Below are 14906 nucleotides of genomic sequence, written 5' to 3'. Positions count from 1 at the left end.
CTCTGCTGGACAAGTGTGTTAAAACTGTGTTAAATAATTGCAGGTCAACTGCAGCTGAGTGTAAATCAAACACTTTGTGGAAAAAAGGACGATGCAGACACAGATCTGTGTTTTTGTCACAGCAGCTCACTCTGACAGCAACACTGGTTTCATCAGTGTCTGAACAACAACCCACTACCTGCAGTTTGTTGTTACCAATGACTTTAAACTGGAAAGCGTTCGGTACTTAAATAAACCAGTTCACACTGTTACATGGGACACGTACAGCTATACTACAGTATGCAGTCAGAAATAACTCAGTCCAAGTTGACCTCAAACATGAGTGTAACTTCATCTGTTCAAGTAGCTGGTTGGCTCAACAATATTAAAAAATATTTTATAGATTTTTGTTCAGTCAGGTTTGAATTTCATGTGACTGGTTTTAAATGTTTGTTGTATTAATGACAGACTGCATTTTGTATTCTAGCATATATATCTCAACTGAACTGAACTACTCATGAGTGAAGTACAAGAGCTGTAATATTCTTACTCTTTAGATTTGAAGCACTGGCACAAATGCGTCGTTCTGCCAGTCTGAAGCTAGTCCTCGTTTCTTTACACTTTGCTTCCAAGGAGTCGTTTGTCATTTTTCAAATTTGGTCTCCGGCTTTCTGACAGTCTTTCCAAGTTTGCCTTTGATTCTCTGATTTTCTCGCAGTATCTGAAGAGTATCAGGCAGCCGTGTCATTAACCATGAACCTGAGAGCTGCATCTGGCCCTTCAGCTGATCGCCTGCTGACTCATCAGTGGAAAGTGGCTGTCACAGGCTGTATCCCAATTCAGGGTCTGCAGCCTTAAAGTACGCAGCCTTAACGGTCCACAAGGGCCGCGTACTCAAAGACCGCTAAGGCCGGAAGTGCGAGGCTTGTGAAATGGGACGGTCTAGCCTTCGTTGCGCTGCCCAGGTTGCCTAGCAACCATGATACTAACAGCTGGAAACGTGTCATACAGCTGTGTTTGACAGAAATGAAGGAGAAAATCTTTTGTTCATTTCTTTGTTCCTACATGAGCTTTGATCATTCTCTGATTAAGCTCAGCTATTGAACGGCGTATATTTTAAAGTAAAGGCTTTAAAACCAAGTTAGTACAAACGTCACTAACGTCACATGACTTTGCCGACATGTGGCCACCAGTAATGTTTTCATGTTCTTCGTTATTAAACATTTGCACATAAATAAGTGACATAATATTCAGTACTTACTTAAAGTTTAATCTTCGGGCGCCCCTCATCCGCCGTTTTTTTTCGGCAAAATTATCCACACCCACCGCCGCGCTATGCATTCTGGGATATGTTGGGCCACGAAGTCTACACCGCCACGTCCTTAAAATTCAGGGAAATGAAGGACGCATTTGAGGGCCGCATTTCGAGCAGCCTTTGAATCGGGACAGCCCTCGTCGCGTTGCTGTGATGTAATCGGCCTTAAAATGCGGCCTTTAAGGCTGCAGACCCTGGATTGGGATACAGCCACATAGTCTTTCTGAAGGCAAACAGACTAAACTGGGCTGATCACCAGCAGCAACAGCTCTGATGGAGTGATTAGTCCAAATGTGCTTCAACATTATTGACAATGAGCAGAACAAAAAGGCTGCCAGCATCCGAAAAAGGGCTTCTTATTCCTAAAGACAACTTAAAGAAAATACAGAGCAGGTCATCTGCTGATCGCAGGGTTGCTGGTTCGACGCCTGGCTCCCACCAGCCTGCTCTCTGAGTTTAAATGTGTGTGCATGTTAGAAAGCACTAAAAGCATAGAAGGAAGTGTTCGTGTGGACGTGGCATGTTGCATAACGCACTGTGAATGTGTGCGTGAATGGGTGGATGACTGGATATGTAAAGCGCTTTGGGGTCCTTAGGGACTAGTAAAAGCGCTATATAAATACAGGCCATTTACCATTTACCATTTACTATGTAAGAATCAGTCCTTTTACCATTTATTGACCTTCAAGCCTGTTAAACTGTACTCAGTTTTTATCTTATATACTGGATTTGCATTTATGTCTGCACATGTTTAAATTCTCACTTAAAGGATAGTGCCTTCCTAGTTTAAAATGCACAGTACTGTAGTGAAAGCTATGCTCCTGTATGTCTTTCTATTGTGTTTGACTTTGTGTTTTGTAGGTTTGGAGGGACGGTGTGCTCAGCTTGTTCGTATATTGTGAAACTGATTCACGTGGGATAAAAGTTGAGCAATGAATAAACAGTCATGATTAAAACAGTTGGGTGTGCGTCAAACTGATGGTCTGATAAGATTTTAATAAGTCACAATCAGCTCTGACAGGATGTGATGTGTCACAGGCATTTATCATTTACTGCTGCACAGAGCTCATCTTCTCTTAATCCCTCTGAAGAAAACGGCAACGCTTTCTTTACAGATCATGAAAGTTTGCATAGAAGTGCAGATGACCAGAATCGTGCCCACTCAGCCATTGTTCACAGTGGGCATCGTGCGTCCTGCCACACACAGGAAGCATTTTCATTTCCACTTGAGAACGTGTCTGAAGTGGACGAGCGTCCGCTGCGTGGGACATATGAGAAAAGACATCCTGGTTGATGGCAGGAGATAATCTGAGAAACAAGAAGCCGAGGACGGCGCACTGTAGAATACAAAGCCCAGAGATGCACGAGCCACGTTCGCTGGATCGAAGATCCCTGTTGTGTGAGCCGATAAACAGATGAGCATAATCAGGAACAGCAAACACAATAGTGGCGACTAACCCTCTTCTACCCGACTGTCAGAAAAACACGGCTGATTTTCAAATTTAAAGATGGATAGAGAAAAATCTATCTTTAGAGGTAGAGGGGGCGGGGTCAGGAACACAGCACCATCAGTATTTGTGCAGTGCACGTTAACACCTAAATGATTTGTGTGCAAAGACGGCCTCGACTCACTCGATTCTGCTTTTTCTCATTTTCATTTGATTGTCATTTCACCTCAACCGATCGCAGCAGATGGCCCCGCCCCTCCCTGAGCCTGGAGGTTTCTTCCTGTTAAAAGGGAGTTTTTCCTTCCCACTGTCGCCAAAGTGCTTGCTCACAGGGGGTCATATGATTGTTGTGGTTTTCTCTGGAGGGTCTTTTCCTTACAATATAAAGCACCTTGAGGGGGCTGTTGTTGTGATTTGGCGCTGTATGGAAATGAAACTGAGTATTGTCAGGGTGGTCAGTGCTCACGTTCTAACAGTCAGTGTTATCCTTGTGGGCCTAAAAACAAACACTGTTCTGGGCCTTTTAAGCTCTAGATGTGGAGGATAGTGTTCATATGAGGGTATTTGGCTGTTCCAATAATCTGAAGAAAAGTAGTTTTCTTGAAAGCCAAAGAGTACATTCAGTCGAATACCACTGTCCATGCTCCTGGCGAGAGCAGCGTGATGAGCCAATAAGCAGACGAGGGGGAGCATTTTATGTCCCAGAGTCTCTAAACAGGAAATGTTCCACTTCGAAGTGAGCTGCAGGGCTCCGGCACTAATCTGGCTGCACAGCTGAAATAATCCACTGTCAGATATGTGCACTTACCCGTTTCTTCTTTCAAGGTTTCATGTGAAAGTAAATGTACGACATGTCACAGCAGCACGATGTGAGACGTTTCCATGTCACACACAGGCTGTTTTCACACGTGGACGACCCGTTCTTGGACGACCCGCTGCCGAGAGAGTACGTCCTCTACCTGCGACCCAGCGGGCCCCTTCAGAACCAGCTTTCCCATTTCTGGCAGCAGAGCCGGATCACCTGTGGCAAGAACAAAGCCCACAACATTTTCCCCCATATTACTCTCTGCCAGTTCTTCATGGTGAGTTATACTGGATTTAACTTTCATGGTTGAAATTCAACAATTGTAGTCGTCGATATCTGGATAGATTATTTTCTTCTTTGTCCTTGTGCATAAAGTTATTTATCTGAATAGTTTAAGGTAAGCTTTGGCTTATCACTGAAACAGCATCAACAGTGTTAATAGGAAAATACATGTGATGGTGCCATCAGAGCTCGTAGTGTCTGCTAACGACCAGCTGTCATGGGCTACGTTCACAGTGCAGGCGAAAGCGCATCAAATCCGACTTTTTTGACCCTATGCGACCCGTATCCAATCATGTTGTGACAGTGTGAACGGCACAAATCAGTCTTTTACGTCACTGACACAAGACAGGCGCCAATCATCCGCACCGGAGAAATTGATAGACTGCTGCAACAACACCTACTAGCTCTGTAGCTATGGGCTCAAAATGTGGTCATAAATATTTTGTACTTGTAAAAAAGATTTGTATGTGTAAACAGAATTTGTGTGTAAAAAAAGATTTGTGTGTGGACTTAGCCAAAAAAAAAACCCTGCAAGTTACAAGTACGAATTTTGACCCTATTTTTCTTCCTTTCATCTGATTGGCCAATGTAACAATCCAATCAGAGAACAGATGGGTTTGGCTGTCGGAGGGGCGCTTTTTTGAACTGCGGGTCCTTGAAGGGTAATCTCTATATAAATATCCGATAGCAGCTAGGTCCCCTAACTTTCAGTAGCTGTTGAAAGGATAAAGTTGTGCTATATCAGTGGTTAGAAATACATTATTACTTTAGGATTAGTTTAACACAAAGTCAGGGCTGACCTGGGACCATTGCTGTGAGTCACAGTGCGCAGCATAAAGGTCCTTTCACATCGGACGCAGGATGTGCTGCTAATGCTAACTGCTAACTAAAAGCCAAGGATCCAGAATTTGTTACGCTGGCTGCTGGGCTCTGTGGGTTTTTGCAGCAGCTCTACCTGCACTAGATGCACCTGCTCCTTGTCGTTTTCATCTCTGACTTTATGTGAACTACAAGAGTTTGTGGGGTTTTTTTGCTGGTTCTTCAAATGTTCAATAAAAACATGTATGCTAATTCATAACGAAGAAAGCTTTGTAATGAAGACTGTCATTTCCAAAACACTGCCCCCCCCTGCATCCGCAGCGCTGTTGAAAAGGCTGTGGAAGTCCCTGTATAAAACACGTAGACCTGTGACACAAAAATCACCAAACTCGGACGACCACAGACTGTTTTCCTTCGTGGTGATGAAGGAAAACGCTGGGTTGGCATGTAAAAGGGCATTTATTCCCTTCAAAGACCTGCAGTTCAAAAAAAGCGACCCTCCGACAGCCAAACCCATCTGTTCTCTGATTGGATTGTTACATTTGTGATTGACATGACATGGACCAATCAGCTTAAAGGAAGAAAAATAGGGTCAAAATTCGTAGTTGTAACTTGCAGGGTTTTTTTGGCTAAGTCCACACACAAATCTTTTTTACAAGTACAAAATATTTATGACCACATTTTGAGCCCATATGTAGCCGCCATTTTTACTTCCGTAAACAGAGCGCGTTGTGTGTGACGTCTTCTTTTGCGCATGCAGGCCGCTTTGAGGGCTGTAAACCGTTCACACCAGAGCGCGTTTGCTGTCACATTTTATTTGTAGTGTGAACAACCAGACAAAAAAATCGATTTGATCAAAACATCAGAATTGAGCATAAAGACCTGCAGTGTGAACGTAGCCTTAGAGATGAGTAAGAACTGAATCGTAAAAAAATTTAAGAACTAATTGAAGGATAAGCTTTATTTGTCAGTTGCAGTTGCCTGTATGGTCGACTGGGTCTGTCGACAATACAATATACAAACTTCCATTGGGGAGACAGGTCAGGCGAGGCAGCAAAAAAAGGGATAGACAGTGAGATATGTAACATATAGGGGCAAAGTCAGGAGAAAAAAAGGGTTCTGCCCATGATGACCTCCAACCAGTGAGTCGTCATGAGGAGAAAACACAAAAACTCCATAGCACGTAAAGAAGCACAGATATGATGTACACAGTCGTCACGGACGCTGCGAGTCCTCGCGCCTCCAGCTGAGCCGCTGTCTCCATGGGGGAAGTAAGCATGGGAGGAGGCGTTGGATCCGGGGAAGGGAGTGTGGTGAGTGCATATCAGTATCAGTGTGCATGTGTGCGTGTCGGGGTGTGTGTCCTGAGTTCAGCCTGAGAAAGTGTCCTTTAGCCTGTTGGGCTAAGATCAACAGTCTGCAGCCTACGCAGGTGGCCTTGAGTCAGTTCGTTCTCGTATCTCCCGGAAGAATGTTGTTGTTCTCCTCGGCATCAACCTTCAAGCAGCTGGCGCCGTCGGGGTGGGGGTATAGCCGCATTATAGATGTAGGTAACAGGTTTTAGGTCGAACTGCACCCATTTTACACTCGTTCTAATGTCCATCACTGGTCTCCAGGTGTATCTCTCTTTGAAGAGCCGTGAGTCCTCCAAGATCTTTCCCATATTTCGTTCAGTAAGGACAGTCTGAGCACTCACCGCTCTTCCCACAGTTTCCATCAGAGCGGCGAGCCTTGTGGGGTTTTGAACAGCAGTCACTTCTTTCTTCACTTTCCGGTAAGCCAGGGCCAAGCCAGCTCCAAACAGCAAGAGCCCTGTTATCATGGGTCCGAATAAGTAGATGTCTTCAATGTCCTCGATAGACAGTCTCGCCAGGCACACGACCCCCCACTTCTGCCACCCGTCCATCGTGTGTCCAGCAGGGAACGTCCTTCTGGGACACTCTGGCTCTCCCGAACCCAGGCTTCTCGTCGAGAATAGAGTGTCAATAGCATTAAGGGACCAGTTGATCAAATCCATAGTTCTTCTTTGTTTTAGAGAACAAGAGTGAGAAAGAGACTCTCTCAGGGTTAGAGTCAGACAAGACAAGGACATAGAAGCAGCAGCAGGGAAGATAAGGGAAGGAGAGGGTGAAAGATGCGTCCGCCTCCTCCAAGAGCCAGAAGAGAGATCTTTGTACAAAATCTTTAAGATCGAAGACATTTCTGGTAAATACGAATATCTGAAATAGGGAGGAGGGACAATAAGACAAGTGAACTGAGTCAAGGCAAATACAATGGTGGGAAAACATCAAAGGAGGAAGTTAAAAAAGGAAAGTAATAAACCACATGAAGCCACAAAAGAAGCTTTCAAAACAAGAGGAAATAGCGTAACATCCACACACGTGAGAGTTTTGTGAACTTTACAAAAAAGCGAACTACACAAATGTGTAGCACTCTAAAACTGTATGTTGTCGTTCTGCATGTTTACATCTTCTTCACAGCAGATATTTCTTAATGAGCAGCATCATTGTTATATTCCAGAGACTCCACAGATGTGCATCAGTATGGCACCCAGCCCTCACTCTGACCATCTCTTCTTGCTTACACAGTGTGCAGACCACAAAGTAGAAGCTCTGTGCGAAGCCCTCCAGGCCAGCGTACAGCAGTGGCGGGGTCGGTTTCCCAGCCCGCTGCCTTTGGAGCTCTACACATCTTCTAACTTCATCGGTCTTTTCGTGGAGGAGCAGGTGGCCGATATCCTCAAGCTGTTTGCAGCTGACTTTGCTGCAGAGGCTGTCAGGAAGGCAGGTAAGAAGTACGAGCGTGAGGGATATCTGCACCCACAATGCTTTCTGATATTAAAGACGTGTGTCTTCCTGTCAGTCTGTTCCATCTTTCACAGTGTGTCACCGTCTGTCAGCATCACTTCACTGTTGTCACAGAGTAATGCATGCTGACTGCCTTTGTGCTTGTTGTGAACGGCGTTCTTAACAGCTTATTGAAGGCCTCGCTCATTCTGTCACTCCGAGTACAGCGGGCGCGCCCACATCTTATCAGAGCGGATGCTCTGTTATATTTTGGTTGTTTAGCATTAAAGAAAAAAACAGACACAGGTTTCTTCAGATTGAAAGCAAAGCGCGCCTTTGTTCTGAAAGCAGTCCCTGTGTGACATGTCTCCTGTCCCTCTGTCTCTGTCAGAAGTCCACGTGGAGCCTCACAAGAAGCAGCTCCATGTAACTCTAGCCTACAACTTCCCCAGTGATCACCTCCCCTCACTAGAGAAACTCGCTAAGGGCATTGAAGTGAAGCTGGGATGTGATTGGCTGGCTGTTCTGTTCTCCCGGGACATTCGTTTTGCTAACCACGAGGTAGCTGATATTCAGACTAAACCCCGCATGCTCCAGAACTGCACACACTGAGGACAGCTATTGAGTAGTGATGTCTGTATGTTCTGCTTGTCTGTGATTGGCCGATGCAGACCCTGAGGGTGATGTACCCCTACGTGCCACAGAACGACGATGAGCTGGAGCTGGTTCCCGGGGATTTCGTCTTTATGTCTCCCGTGGATCAGAACAGTACCAGCGAGGGCTGGGTGTACGGGACCTCGCTCGCCACCGGGCTGTCCGGCCTGCTGCCTGAGAACTATGTGAGCCTGGCGGATGAATCTGACACCTGGGTGTTTCATGCGTAAGTGTAGCACACGAGGAACGTTGCTGCTGAATATTTATGAGCGTGCACCTTCACTGATGACTGTAGGCTTTGCACAGTGCGTCTGCAGCTAGCCCAAACCAAAGAATCTGTGCGTAACAAAACCACGGCGGACCCGTCCACATGTTCGTGCTTTTCAGCGTCTTACACACTTTATTGGCCGCACGCGGTTGCTGTTCACAAACTCGGCTGCAGCTTTACAGCTCACAGCTTGACATCCACATCGACTACAACAGCACTGACTCAGACAGAGCACAGATTTTAAGCATGATTGCAGATGCCGCCCAGGTGCATCCATCTCACCTGCAGCGGCATCACAGACCACGCCCCGCCTCGCTGTGTTTCCATATGGCAACGTTAACCTTACTTCTCAGGATCCAAAGAAACAATCAGTATATTTAAAGGTTCACATCACACACGTCTCTCAGCTCAGTTCAATTCCATTTTATTCGCGTAGCACCAGATTTACAGTGACAGTGTTTTTCCACCAACCACAGCTCCCACTCGTTCTTCAGCTGTGAGGCCAGTGACAAGGGCAGTAAAGACAGAGGCCTGTTCGATGGACTGTTGGACAGCCGCCGTCCCGATAGCACAAGTCCCGGGGACACGCCGTCCAATAGTCTCATCTGTCATCCAATGCAGGTACTCAACCTGTGAACTGCGCACTAAATGTTGCTGTCATCTGTCCAAATGTTCAAGCGCCCTGTTACTCGGATGTTCAGCAGGTCCTGCGGATCAGCGGGGTCACTCTCGGCAACCCAAGCGGACTCTTTTCGTGTGCCGCCACGGTGAGAGGATGGATGTGGTCTTTGGCAAACACTGGCTCTCCCTCTGCTCAGATAGTAAAGGTGAGCACGTCCACACACCTTCATTACTGTCTTTGTGCGTCTCACGGTGAGGTTTGGACATGCAGCGGTACTTTTCTCCCCGCCTCTGCAGGTAGATACGTACGTTCCAACCTGAACATGCCTCCCAGTCTGCCTCTGTGGGGAGGACAGAGAGACTATGACATGGATGCTCCCATTACTGTGTTTGGATCCACCCAGGCCCGGCTTGTGGGTACGTGACTGGTGCAGATGTGAATGGTGTAAAACACCTGCTGCTGATGAGCAGGCTGACATTTTTGTTTTTGCACGTGTGCTTTGCTTTCTTCTCCAGGTGAAGCCCTGTTAGAGAGCAACACAGCCATAGACTTTGTGTACTGCTCTCCCGCTCTGCGATGTGTTCAGACTGCACAGAACATCCTGAAAGGTAAAAACGGGTCCGGCCTGTGCACCAGCGGTCGCGCCGACACATCGAGATAGTGCGTTTCTTTTTTATCTACGACATTTGGTTTGTGCAAACAGGTTTACAGCAGGACAGCAAGCTGAAGGTGCGAGTGGAGCCGGGGCTTTTCGAATGGACCAAGTGGGTGTCTGGGAGCTCGATGCCTGCGTGGATACCTCCCACCGACCTGGCTGTTGCACACTTCAGCGTTGACACAACTTACAGGTGATGACTGCCGAGCAGCGGCTTTTGCTTGTGTGGGGACTTTGGATGCTAACTGTGCTGTGTTAGAGTTGCATACTTCACACCTCTAATACGGAGAGAAACGAAGACGTATCTATACAACTGTAAATATAAATCCACACAGAAAGCAATGGTATGAATGCTGGTCATGTGATGATGGGAAGGTTGGTGGTTCGATCCCTGCCAGTCTGCATCCCTCTAATCTACAAATATACTAACGCCAAGTTGTGTTGTATGAGGCGAGAGAGAAGCTCTGTATCAGAATCAGTCCATTTACCATGAACTGTATTTCACTCACAGTAGAGCGCAGAAAATATATCAGATGTTAAAAAAGAGAAAGGACCATTTGAAGAATAATATTAGCTCATATTTTATTTAATGGCAGCAACTCTTCTAACAACAGTCCATAAATGTTTGGACGTGAGGAGAGCAGCTGCTGGACCTGTGGCCGAGGTTGTCCCGCTGTGGTCTCACAGAGGATCGTAGCTGCTCGACTCTCCTCGGTCGTGTCGTCTTCTTTGTTTCATGATGTGGGTGGCTGTAGCTCAGGAGGTAGAGCAGGTTACCTACTGATCGGAAGGTTGGAGGTTCGATCCCAGGCTCCTCCAGTCTGCATGCCAAGTATCCTTGGGCAAGATACTAACCCCAAGTTGCTTTCCGATGCATCCATCGGAGTATGAATGTGTGTGAGTGTAGTTAGAAAGCACTCAGTACAGAGGTAGTGCTTGTGAGAATGGGTGTGACTGGGTGAATGTGGCGTGTTGTATAGAGCGCTTTGAGTACTCCGGGAGAGTAGAAAAGCGCTGTATAAGAATCAGTCCATTTACCATGTTCTCAATGTTTCCGCTGGTGGTCTGCAGGCCAGTTCAACACTTGTACTGTGAAGCCGCACTGTCGTAACTCTGTGTGGTTTCACAGAAATATGGACCGTTCTTCCCTGGAAAGGACACGGTCGGGATGGCAGCACATGTTGCTGTGTCGTTCCACCATCTCCTTCATCCCATCAGAGGTGGAGACTTTTGAACTACGTGATAACAAGCCAGCCGCTGCTCTTTAGTCCACAGGACATTACAAATGTTTGATCTGTCTGATCACAGAGCAGTTTTCCATCTTCCGTCGGTCCATGTTGAATGAGCTTGGGTCCAGAGATGATGTGTGCACAGCTTTAACCTGCCCGCGTGGCACAGCGGGACGTGTTCTGGAAGTGTTCTTGAACCCGTGCACAAAGTCGTGACTGTTTGCATTCGTGATATTCAGCCTTGTGCACAGCCGCTGCTCCAGATTCTCTGAATCTTTCTGTAGATGATATACAGCGGCTTGCAAAAGTATTGGGCCCCTTGAACTTTCCCACATTTTGTCACATTACAGCCACAAACATGAACCTGCAACATGCACCTGTGTGTAATCTAATGTCAGTACAGATACAGCTGCTCTGTGACGGCCTCAGAGGTTGTCTGAGAGAACATTGGGAGCAACAACACCATGAAGTCCAAAGAACACAGCAGACAGGTCAGGGATAAAGTTACTGAGACATTTAAAGCAGGCTTAGGCTACACAAAGATTTCCCAAGCCTTGAACATCCCACAGAGCACTGTTCAAGCCATCATCCAGAAATGGAAGGAGTATGGCACAACTGTAAACCTACAAGGCCGTCTTTTGGGATAAAATGAGCTAATATTTTCCATAAAATAGAAAATGTCTTAGTGTAAGCATTTGACTTCTGTTGTGATTAAAATACTGTACAGGATTAAGAGGTTTGCTAATCGTTGCATTCTGCTTTTACGGATTTTACACTGAGTCCCAACTTTTGGGGGGTTGAAGCAGGAGCAGCAGGGTTTGTAACACGCCAGCAGGAACCCTGTGTATGTCCGCCTGGCCTGCAGAGATCTCCTCTGTAGTTCTGATGGACTGAAGGGTCCAGAGCGAGTCTTACGCCATCTCCCAAACTGCAGTCCACGCCCACTCAAAGGCACAAAGAAGACACTTACCACTGCCTAACATGTTTCACTAATTATTTATCTCAATGCAGACCTCTGATCCCAGTCAGCAAGCTCACTGTGTCCGAGTCCTACGAGAACTACATGAGTCGGAGCTATCAAGTAACCAAAGACATCCTGTCAGACTGCAAAAACAGTGGTAAGAGACACACAGCAGAGCTGCTGCAGATGTGGAACGTTTAAAGATCAGCATGTTCATGTCTTTGTGCATCCCGCCTGGGTTTCCACTCTCCGTAGGAAACAACGTGCTGATTGTAGCCCACGCTTCTTCCTTAGAGGCCTGCACGCGCCAGCTGCAGGGCCGCAGCCCACAGAGCGCCAAGGACTTCATCCAAGTCGTCCGAAAGGTCCGCTCACACACCTCTTTTCATGTGGTGCATCTGTTTTATTGTCTTTGTTACATTCCACCTTTCTGCCCATCCGTCACTGCTTCCGTCTGGCTTCCCAGCCTCCTCTCCTCCAGCCCATTTGTGCAAAAACAGGAGTGCGTTCACTGTATAGAGGGAAACACAGTCAAAGCTGTATTTCTTTGACGGGTTTTGGAGGATCAGACAATAACAAACTGTGAACGGGACATTTCTGAAATCATGTGATGAACCAACACGAGCCCTACTGTCTAACATGGTTTCAGTTTAAATAAGGAACATGTGCATTTACTCTAAATTATTTTTAGTGCCCAGCTCGCTCATGCTCAGCTCTCTGACCCGACTTGAAAAGCAGGGAAGCGACTGGAAGCTCTCATGTGCACAGTTTCTACCATCATGTCTTTGGGTTCCTACCAGACTAAACTTCCTCTTTAGATAACGTTTGTTCTCTGGGTGGCTCATTGGGGGGAAATGAGTTGATGTGTCTCACGTCACTGAGGCTTTAGTGTTTATCCAGGGTGTTAATGTGAAACAGTCAAACCAAACATGGCTGCGGAAGATTGGAAATGCCCAAATGACAACAGATAACGCAAAGTCAAAAAGTGAAGTGCGTGTGTTTCCCTCTGGTTTTACTTTGGTTTCTCTTTTCAATTAAACGGAACAAAAGAGCAGTTTTATGTGTTTTTAGCAACGGTAAACTAAACGCTGCCGTAGCTTTGTGCCATCACAGTACAGGATCTGTCCACGCTGCAGTTCATGTTCCTGATGTTGTTCACTGAGGGTCATTAACTGCTTCTCATACTCACACTGACTGTGCTGCGCTCTGCTGGATGACACTGTGAAGTATAAAACAGCTGATGATGTCAAAAAATAGGAAATAAATAAATCAGTTTGCACTAAAGTGGAAACTTAAAAGGATCAAAAAATATTCTTTATAAATAATTAATGAAACAGTAATGTGTGTTTTTGTTAAATACAAAGAAATGATACAAAGATTATTATCCTTGTATTTCCCACATTCACGTCACGTGCTCTGTTAGTGTGAGTACACATAAAACAAAGTCTTGTAACATAATATCTATGAAGTCGTGGCTTCCTTCCTGTTGGAGGTTAAATGAGGAGCGCTACATTTGGAAACACGGGAAAATCCAGGAAACAATAATGAAAATGTTACAAAGTTTTTGTGTCGGACCGCCGTCATCTTTAATCTACTCTCCGAGTCACGTTTCCTTTGCTCTGCTTGCTCCTCAGATCCCTTACCTGGGCTTTTGCTCCTGCGAGGAGCAGGGGGACACGGGGGTGTGGCAGTTAGCGGACCCTCCCATCCTCCCCCTCACACATGGGCCAAACCACAGCTTTGACTGGAGGGAGACGCTCCTGCAAGAATGACGGCCCAAGCAGACCCTCTTAACCTGATGATGTACACACTCGGACTGCAGTGGCACCGCCGCCCCACCCCCACCCTTCCTCCAAATACTGGAACTTTCCGCCCGTCAGCAGAGAGCGCCTCGGCTCTCTGCCCCAGGTGACAACGTTTGGCAGCGTGTGTTCGCTCAACATTAAGCACGCTCAAATATCACCCACCCAGTCTCAGGAAACGCATCAGGATCATAAGACGGCGGTTCTCTATTAAAAATGACGTTTGATTGATTTTAGTGAGAACTTAGAATTTGATCTATTGAGTTGTGACGTTAGCACGCAGTAGCATTCTGGCTATAGGTGTAAATGTTTTTGCTCAAAGCGTGAAATTACAATCAGTTTTAAACACGCCGATGTTTTTGTAGTATTACATTTGGACAGGACAAAAGATTAGTTACAGTAGACTGACCACCTCCATTTACAGTAAGTCCAAAGATTTCCCCTTGAATGGGGCAAAGAAAGGCATCAGATACTGTTTTACTCTAACTTTACAATAAACGACATCATTAAAAACATGGCTTTATGTAAACACATGTGAACACTTTTTGTTCTGCAGTGGAGTTTCTCAAAGTTTCATGAGACTGTGGGTTTGTAACCACGGAGCTCCCGATCAGAACAACAGCGTAGTGTTATTGGAGCTTTCATGGAGTTGGCGTCCCGTGTCCTGCCGCTGCCACGTCACCAGCTGAGGTAGAACGTTTACGCCACACCTCGTAGTCTTCGTCACACCCTCCCGATGCCCCCGTACAATGCATCCCCCCACTGTCGTCTCCATATGTAGCACACTGAGGACAGCGGTGTCTCTGCAGCAACATCACGACCTGCAATACCGACAATCACAAAGTAGCTTCTTAATTCTGGTCCAGCACCAGTTTGTTGTTCAGACGTTCTCAGCGATCAGAAACGTCTTCCACTTTTATTTGTATTTATTTATAAGCCTTTATTGTTACAAGCAAAAATAATAAAAACAGCATGCAAGAACTTATGCTCTGTATCTCAGGTGTTGACTACATTTAAGACACACACAGTGTGTGTGTGGTCTGAAAACTGTTCCACTGATTGACTGTGATGTTGCCCCTGTCTAAGATTAAACTGATGTACCAACTGCCATCAGCAGCTGTAGCAGAAACGACGTATTCACACATCTGCTCTTTCATCCCGCTGCGTTTAGGGAATCCTGGCTCATGCTGCCAATGCAAAATGAGTTCCCACTGCAATGTAATGCTGGCGTCTTCGTGCATACTAGCAAAGTAGTCTGCGTTGTTCCAAGTGCAGAGCAGC

The 14906-nt window shown here is 46.2% G+C and overlaps 1 protein-coding gene across 1 annotated transcript in view; it reads left to right on the top strand.

The window, feature by feature from the left end:
• The window catches only part of LOC309688474 (ubiquitin-associated and SH3 domain-containing protein B-like), a 44172-nt gene extending 29562 nt beyond the window's left edge, over nt 1-14610 (top strand). Inside the window, 13 exon segments of the mRNA XM_082504254.1 lie at nt 3638-3824; nt 7237-7435; nt 7826-7995; nt 8106-8314; nt 8833-8977; nt 9058-9076; nt 9079-9183; nt 9275-9394; nt 9494-9586; nt 9682-9826; nt 11874-11980; nt 12079-12188; nt 13458-14610. Coding sequence (XP_082360380.1) covers nt 3638-3824; nt 7237-7435; nt 7826-7995; nt 8106-8314; nt 8833-8977; nt 9058-9076; nt 9079-9183; nt 9275-9394; nt 9494-9586; nt 9682-9826; nt 11874-11980; nt 12079-12188; nt 13458-13595 — 1747 coding nt within the window. The 3' untranslated portion in view covers nt 13596-14610.
• Nucleotides 14611-14906: the final 296 nt, after the last annotated feature.

Source organism: Aulonocara stuartgranti (assembly GCF_965226115.1).
Source record: "Aulonocara stuartgranti genome assembly, chromosome: 14".
Classification (NCBI taxonomy): domain Eukaryota; kingdom Metazoa; phylum Chordata; class Actinopteri; order Cichliformes; family Cichlidae; genus Aulonocara; species Aulonocara stuartgranti.
This window is presented reverse-complemented; position numbering and strand designations above follow the sequence as displayed.